Source organism: Cygnus atratus, chromosome 29 (genome assembly GCF_013377495.2).
Source record: "Cygnus atratus isolate AKBS03 ecotype Queensland, Australia chromosome 29, CAtr_DNAZoo_HiC_assembly, whole genome shotgun sequence".
NCBI classification, from domain to species: domain Eukaryota; kingdom Metazoa; phylum Chordata; class Aves; order Anseriformes; family Anatidae; genus Cygnus; species Cygnus atratus.
Genome location: NC_066390.1, coordinates 807,455 through 815,677, shown reverse-complemented (window position 1 = coordinate 815,677; position 8,223 = coordinate 807,455). Strand labels below are relative to the sequence as shown.

The 8,223-nt window shown below is 47.8% G+C and overlaps 1 protein-coding gene across 1 annotated transcript; it reads left to right on the top strand.

Moving 5' to 3' along the window:
- The first annotated feature begins 5,190 nt into the window (after positions 1-5,190).
- Positions 5,191-7,025, top strand: LOC118260193 (small nuclear ribonucleoprotein E-like). The gene is made up of 5 exons (XM_035570281.2): positions 5,191-5,302; positions 5,498-5,524; positions 5,997-6,059; positions 6,269-6,347; positions 6,970-7,025. Exons 1-5 carry the CDS (start codon positions 5,249-5,251, stop codon positions 7,023-7,025), a joined length of 279 nt encoding a protein of 92 aa, XP_035426174.1. The 5' UTR covers positions 5,191-5,248.
- The last annotated feature ends 1,198 nt before the right edge of the window (positions 7,026-8,223 follow it).

Sequence of the window (8,223 nt, the reverse complement as noted above, 5' to 3'; positions counted from 1 at the left end):
TTCTGTTTACATCTTAGAATATTCTACTTCATTTTCTAAAGCTTTTGTTAATGCCTGATTTTCTGTTCTTGGTACTAGTGCCAAAATTTGACTCTCAGGTGCCCGTTCTGCCACCCCTTTGGCTCCTGCATCAGCCAATCTATTTCCCTCTTCAATATCAGTATCCCCTAGTTGATGTCCTTTAATGTCAACTTTAGTAGGCAGGTATACTGCTTGGAGTAATTTCAGTATCTCTTCTGCATGTTTAATTGAGGAAGATAAAAGTCCTCTCTCTCCTTCCAAATTGCACTGTGTGCATGCACCACACCAAAGGCATGTTTCAAATCTGTCCAAATGTTTGCCAGCTCAAAAGCTCTTATCAAGGCGATGATTTCCACCTTTTGGGCTGATGTTTGTTACCACATATCCTGTGAGGTGAAGTCCCTGGCGGACGAAGCTGCTGCCGTCTATATACCAATCCTCTGCATCTTCTAGGGGTGTATCCTTTAGGTCTGGTCAGCTGGAGTATACGGTGTCCATGTCCATTAGTAAACTAATAGTCCGTTATACACATTCCTTTTCTTCTTCGTATTGTGACAGTGTCCCCATTTCCCGAAGGGGACTTTCAAGCTTCAAGATCACAGGCTAGTTGTTTCCTGAATATGGTGGGGCTATTCTTGAACCCCTGTGGTAACACTGTCCAAGTAAGCTGAGTTTTCCGTCCTCTATTAGGATTTTTCCCATTCAAAGGCAAAGAGTTTCTGGCTTTCAGTTGCCACGGGCAGGCAGAAAAAGGCACCCTTTAAATCTAGTACCATGAACCAAACTTGACTGTTTTTCTCAGTTTGTAATTCCAATCATTTTTCCCATTTAAATTTCAAGCATTGCAAAAAAAAAAAAAAAAAAAAAAAAAAAAAAAGCCTTTTCCTGTTGGCTAGTTGCTCCTATTACATTTACAGTCTAATTAACACAGAGAAAGAAGCTCCCGTAACCAACAAAAATTCAAGCCTCTCTCTTCGTTTCCTAGCTTTATTTCAACTAGTGGACCTGCTAGGGTAGATGCCCCATGTCCCCGTCATTCCTGACTGTTGTAAGTTTATCCTGCAGCCTAGGACAATTTCCTTCTGATATCAGGGGTCGATTGCCCTAGGAAGAGGCTAGCCAATTGCCTCTGTTTGTTTTCTGAAGCCAGGTCCAAATTTTTGTCTGTTTTTTTTAGTTTTTTTCCTCTTCATCGCATTTCAAAGTTGGTCCCAAAATTCAAAAATTCCATAGGGGTTTCTTTTGGACCTTGTTGGAACAGATTCTCAATTCCCAGTTTAACCAGATTTTGGTATTTCCGGGGTGATTAGGGTCTCAGTGGGGGGGGTCGGTTAGGGGAATGCAATCGTTGACAGTTCCCTGAGCGGTCCCATTGGCAATCTGAGCTCACACATGAACTCAGGTTGCTTTAAGAGTTAGCTGCTTTTCTGTTTCCACGACAACTCTCTCGGACCCATCACGGTCCCTCTGCCCCAGAGGGCTCACACCCGCGATTTAGAGGTCTCAGCCTCGGGTTGAGGCGGAACTATTAACATTCCTACATCCTCTTTCCCTGCTCATTCAACTTCAAACAGCTCTGTTAAATACTACACGCCACACAACCTTTAACACCTTCAACGACCCTTTTAACACTTCCTTTATCTTTCTCCAGCCTGTACTTTTCTAATGCCAACACCAAAGGCTCAGTCAGGGGCCAACTTCATTCCATACCTTTTCCCTCCACGATGCTGAAACAAAGTATCAGTATACAACATTTCATCCTATTTTCCTTCTCTCCTCAAAAACAACATTAATTGCAAGACACTGTTATAGTCGATTGATCCATAAAGTGGCCATTTAGTTTATATAGTGGCCACCATTGACTGCAATACTTAGTGAAAGTCCTCTTGCTTTCTGTGCCCCCATTTCTAACAATATCCTTCCAATGTGCCAATATGCACCCAAGGAGGCTTTCTTTAAAACGTCTTTGCTTTGGATATTACCCATTTCCTTGATTTCCCATTCCCTTTTATTTATTTATATTAGTTACTGTCCCTTGTTTCAATTTCCACACAAACCTTTTTATTGCAGGTTTGTACTATCTTTTCTTAATCTTCTTCCCAAATGTCCCAATTCTCTGGGATTAAACTCTTCTTTCCACATACAAACTTTACTATTTCAGATTATTAATGAGCCCCGTTCCAATCATAAATCCACAGGACTTCGGAAAAACACCTGCAGCACTCAGCCTTCCGTCTTCTAGACAAACAATAACATCTTTTCCACAAAATTTACATTTCAACAAGACCGAATTTCAAGCCAAATGCTAATTTTTCTCATGCACTTTGTTAGTAAGCCCACACAAAACAAGGAATCACTCCTGTGTATCCGCCAAGATGGGTGTTTAAAAGGTATTTAGGCCTAAATAAATTCGCTCTCCCCCTTCTTATCAAATTCCCAGGGCTCAGGCCTGAACCACCAAAGAAGTGACTCTCCATTCTACCGCTTTGATAATCAGTCAGCCCTCCTCCCCCCACACTTGGGAAACTTACCAAACACCACCGCGAATATACCAAAACTTTTAAACTGTTACTTAGATAATGCTCCCACCTTCCTCCTTGTCAGACTCAAAACATTTAAGAACGAAATAGGATTACAAGATGCACCGCCGGGCCCGTATATTGGGCACCACCAATCAACACTTGGATAAAACAGCACTTCTTTTCGGTCTGTCATGCACTTGGTTCGTCTCCGGCCGCTCCCCTCGTGGAGAATACGGAACCGCGGATCGGAACTCCGCACTCGCTTCGCAGCAATGCTGCATCTCACTCACACAGCACAATCACACAATCACACAGAGAGGCCCCTTGCACCTCTCGCTCATACCACAAGAATATATCACTTAAAACAATAACCAAACTTGTTTGGATTGTCTCTGGCCGTGTTCCTTGTGGAGTAATTCACTTCACAATACTTTGTCTCAAACACATACACAAATGCTTTCAACATGAGATACCCAGACATCCACAAATAAGACATACAATTATCAACACTCCAATTATTATCCCTCCAGCAGCTGCAAATATTACCCAGATAACCTTGTCACAATTTTGAGAGGCCCGCTTACCCTTCTCCTGCTTCGTATACAGTCATTAGCAGGTCCGTCCTGGCTCCCAAAACTGGGATGCAGCGGTAACCTCGGATTTGCTTGATGTACTCCCAAGATTGCTAGCGGCTGCTCTATCAGTCAGCAAATCCCCCTTGATTCTATCGGTCAGCAAATACCCCTTGACCACTCCATCGGTCACCAAATCTCCCATGACCGCTCTATCGGCCAGCCTGTAGGGTACCCTCCTCCCACATGGGGACTATGCTGCATGCCAGATGTCTCTGCGCGATTTACCAGCTGCCCCGGCCACGTGTATGACTTACAGGCCCTTCCTGTACTGTAAAACATACCGTTTGTCCGCAGCTTCAGGATGTCCTTGTCTGCTCCCACGGTGAGCGGCTGACAGTGGAGGATCTTCCGAGGAAAATACTCAGGGTGCACCTAGGGGCATCCGCTCCGTAGTTGATCCCGCAGCCGAGCAGAGCGTCTCCTGCCTGGCTCGCCAAACTGACTTGCGGAAAACAGACTCCACAATCAGTAAGATTGTAAAGTAGGTATGTTTATTCAGCTCTGGGCAGCACGGGGGGTAGTCCCACCAAAGTCATGCGTGCCTGACGCGGCAACTTGCCTTGGTTATATGCAGTAAAGAGTTACATCTGCATGAAGTTTCACAATACGCCTATACATATTCATAACCTGTCCCCGCTTCGTATTAAAATTAGTTCCAAGGAGTCATTTCCATAAACTCCTCCCATCTGCGCTTGCGCAGTGCATTCTGGTGTATACACTTGCGCAGTGTATTCCGGTGGTGGTCGTCGGGGGTCGTGGGGATGAAGATTGATGACTCTTCCTCGTCACCGCTAGTTGACCTCTTGTCTTTGCACAGACTCAGTTGCTCCTTGGCTCTTGTCCATCTGCAGGACCAGTTTCTACCAGTTTCTTAAGATAGGCTCACTCCCTTATTAGGAGACTGACCTTGGTAAGGGGCCCAAGGCTTCTTGCTTTAGTTAATTTGCGCAACGCACCATAGTTAGCAAAGACACTAAGTAGCATCCTAGTTTAATGCTGTCAGCGCTCTGTCTCTACTTGATAAGATTCTCCTAACTCCCTCTCTCACTGGAGCCCACGCAGCCCTTCGTCCTGCCGAAGGACTTCACGGGGACTTCTGCCGGCTCCGGGTGCCCGCACACAGACAGAAATGGCTTTGAGAGAAAACAGTTCAGGAGGAGGAGAGCTCAGAGACTGCGGCTGGCTTCGGCCACCTTCCCCTCGCTTTCCCTCTCTGTGTTCAAACCGAGCACTGTTCTGCCGTCAACCTTTGCTGCCTCTGCCCGTGGCGCTGGGCTTTCACGTGTGCCATTGCTCCTGTACATATTTTATCCTTCCTTTTGTAAGGCATGGCCCAGCAATTCGTGTCACTAAGGGATTTGAAGGGTTAACATTGAGGCCCGGGTCTAGGTGATAAGAGAACAAAGGGGTTTTTAGGGAAAACTGCTGACTACTGCACGGGATGTTGCGAGAGTTTCTGAAATCCGGCCCAGAGGCTACCAAATAAGGAGGAAGGGGGAGCTGAAGGACAATTGAAGGACAAAAGCCTGGGAGGAAGACCACCAGCCTTCAGCCCGAGCAACCCCCAAGAGACCACCAGAGACTGATACACAGGCGCCCCTGGGAGGGTTTTGGATTCCGGAAACCAATTATAATAACCCTGCCTCTTCTAGAAGTAGTAATGAATATGTATTAGCCTGGGAGCATAAAAACCAGCCGCCTTACGTAACAGGTGTGCGTGCTGGTGGAGCAGAGACTCCCGGCGCACCCAGCGCTGTTTGCTTGCCTCTATTCGTTCAATCAATTGTAAACTTTGATTGTAATCCTATTTGGGACTCAGTCATTTATAAGACTTTTTATATTTGTATTTTATTTAAGGCTGTCTTGCCCCCCCCCAGCCTCGCTGCTCACCAGTAAAGCTGGTGCAGGGACACCTGCCTGCGACCGTAGAGACGTGGTCCTCCCGACCTGCTAGAGCAGCCCCCCACAGTCCTCCAGCATCCCAGCGTCTCTTGCGCGCTCTCGCCCGGCCTCAGCGGCTTCCGGCGGCGGCAGAGCAGGGGCGGCGGGAGCAGCGAGGCAGCGGCAGCCATGGCGTACCGCGGGCAGGGCCAGAAGGTGCAGAAGGTGATGGTGCAGCCCATCGTAGCCTTCCTGTGGCCGGGGGGCGACCGGGGAGCGGGCGGGGGGCGGCCCGGGCCTCAGGGGTCTCGGCCCGGGCCTTGAGGCTTTGTCCCGGGGCGCTGGGGCCTCGTTCCAGGGTTTGAGGCTTTGTCCTGAGGCCTTGTCCCGGGCCTGGAGCTCTTGTCCCCGTGCTGAGCCCTTAACGCAGCGCCCCAGAACCTCATCTTCCGCTACCTGCAGAACGTGAATAGCGTGGGGAGAGGACGGGGAGGGAATGGGGATGGGGATTTGGGGGGGGTGGGGGGAGCGGGGAGGGTCCGGGGATCCCCCTCGCTGAGTTTTCGGCTCCCACCCGTTGCTCGGGGCAGGTTTGTGGGGAATGGAGAGCTGTGCGGCGTGCTGGTGGGTACAAGGAGCTGCTGCGCAGCCCGGCGTTTCCCCCTCGTGTTAACGGGAGTGGGATCGTGCAGCCGGGCGTGCAGGAGTGTTCCCCTGTGACTGGAAACGTGTTCTTCAGCAAACGTGTAGTATTCACCCAATCATATAACACTCTAAAATGTCAGACTGTTAATTGAAACTGCCCCTGAGAGTTGCTCCTTGGAGTGTTTGAGAGCTATAGCGGCTATGGTTAGCGGGTATTTCTGAACACACGAGAGAGAACAAAACTGCTCGTGGTGTTTGTGTTCCAGTTTACTCTCCATCCTTCATTCTGCAGAGGTCGAGGATCCAGGTGTGGCTTTACGAGCAAGTGAACATGCGGGTAGAAGGCTGCATCATCGTGAGTATCAGCACGACCCCGCGTTACGTCGTTAGTTTGCTTTCCCTCATTCACAATCCTATTTTTTCTTGTCAAGAAAGACTAGCACAAGGGAAAAAAAAAAAATTGTACTTCTCTAACAATTAGTCTTCATTGTCCAGCCTGGGTCAGCAAAGCTGATGATGGTTTGTGTTGTTGCTGAACTAATTGCCATTGTTGCTGATTTCTAGGGCTTTGACGAGTACATGAATTTGGTGCTGGATGACGCAGAGGAGATTCACTCTAAGACAAAATCAAGGAAACAGCTGGGTATGTTGTGCGTCTGTGCAACCCGAGTGACGCGCGGTCTGAAACCTGCCCGGGTGAGCCTCCTAGATAGCAGCACTGAGAGGTACCAAACGTGTGACGAGCCTTGATGTTGAAGTTCGGTGAGCAATTACTGGCTACATCTCTGTCCCTGATGATTTTTGAGCTGGTGATTTTGCTGAATGAAGGAGAATCTGTCCCTGCCTGAGACCAGTTCTGGTCCTTGAAACGTGTAATACCAGGCGGCCTGCACTGGCTGGAGGAGTCTGGTCACAGCTCCTTTCAGCTGCACCTAAAGCCGGTGGCCCTGGGCGATTCTCACACTTGCTGTGATCTCTGAGTCAAAGCAGGGAGCCACGGTAGCGGCAGTGTTTATCTACCACCTGCTGGTGGACAGAAGCAACGATGTGTGCCCAGTGCTGGGGTTTTCAGCAGGGACAGCGTGCTGCTGGAACGGGGATGGTGGCTGGAGTGGGACTTGTGAGTGTGGGGCAGCTGGCAGGAACAGGACTCTGCGTGATGGGCAAAACCCTGCTCAACCACACAAAATACCTTCTGAAAACACGAGATTATTCTCAGATTCTGGGCTCTCTCTAATCCCCCCTTTCCCTTCTCTGTGCTGCAGGTCGGATCATGTTAAAAGGGGACAACATCACTCTTCTACAGAGCGTTTCTAACTAGAATTTGCCATCCTTAGAACAAAGGTGGCTGCCGTGCTGCGGAGTGACTGAGTGCCAGGGGAACGCGGCCCGCTGGTAGGTAGGAAGTTATTTGTAACTGGGGTTGCATGCTGCGGTAAAAAGTCCTTCCTTTGTGGGAGCAAGATTTTTGTAGCTTGAAACAATACGTGATGTATTTCACATTATTCACAATAATTCACGATTTTTCACATTAACTGTAAATGTAAAACACAAATCTGCTTGTTTTCAGTCTCTTCCTTCTGTGAATGGAGAAGGAGGAGAAATATAGAAGCGTGGGCTTTTCTTTTTGCTGTGGATCTGATAAATTTCGATAACGATATGTGCTTTCTTGAACATTACATCTGCATTATGTGGCCAGGGTGGACTCGTTCAGGGCACGGAAGCCCCACACAGTCCTTGAGCTAGCAGGGTGCTAAGGAGGGTGTTGGAGATTTTGCATACAATTGCAGCCCTTTGTTGCTGCAGTGACAGGTTCCTCAGATTCTTTCTAAACAGGGTTTAACTTCTTGAGAATCTTTTTGGGAGTGTTTATTGTGGATCAATCAGTAAAAGTATCTTAGTGGGCCCGTGAGGGATTTGGTGCTGTGGTGCAGTAACCCAGCGTTTACAAGTGTTACTGATACGCATGCTTGTCAAATACCATCTCCAGATCAGAGAGTGAGAGCGGGCAACTGGTTTGGATTAAATCTGTCACTTCTTGCTGCTTTGGACAGAGCCTGTAGATTAAACCCTTGTGCTGTTCAATAAGCTGGGGTATCAGATGTATCGGTTGGGTTTTTATCGTTTGATTTCTTTTTTTTATCCGTTTGGAGATCTGTCTGTTCTATTTAAGTTTCCCCAAGAGAGCTGAGTTGCTTGGTGCATCGACCAAAGATAAGTTCCCTGGCTGACTTGGGACAACCAGTCCCCTCGTTTTTCTGATCACAAAAAAAAACAAAGAAGAAAAATTTTGACTGTAACTGTAACTCAGAAACTAAGATTACCTGAATAGAGAGAAATGAATTTTGATGCACAGGCTGTGCTAGAAATCTGTTAATCAGCATTCAGTTTTTCAAAACTTCAATCTGTGTATCATCATCATGAAAATTAATAAATTCAAGGTGGGAGATCCTTTCCTGAAAGGGAAGGACAGAACTACGAGTCTTGCTGTGGGGCCCACCCAGCGCGGTTCTGCCATT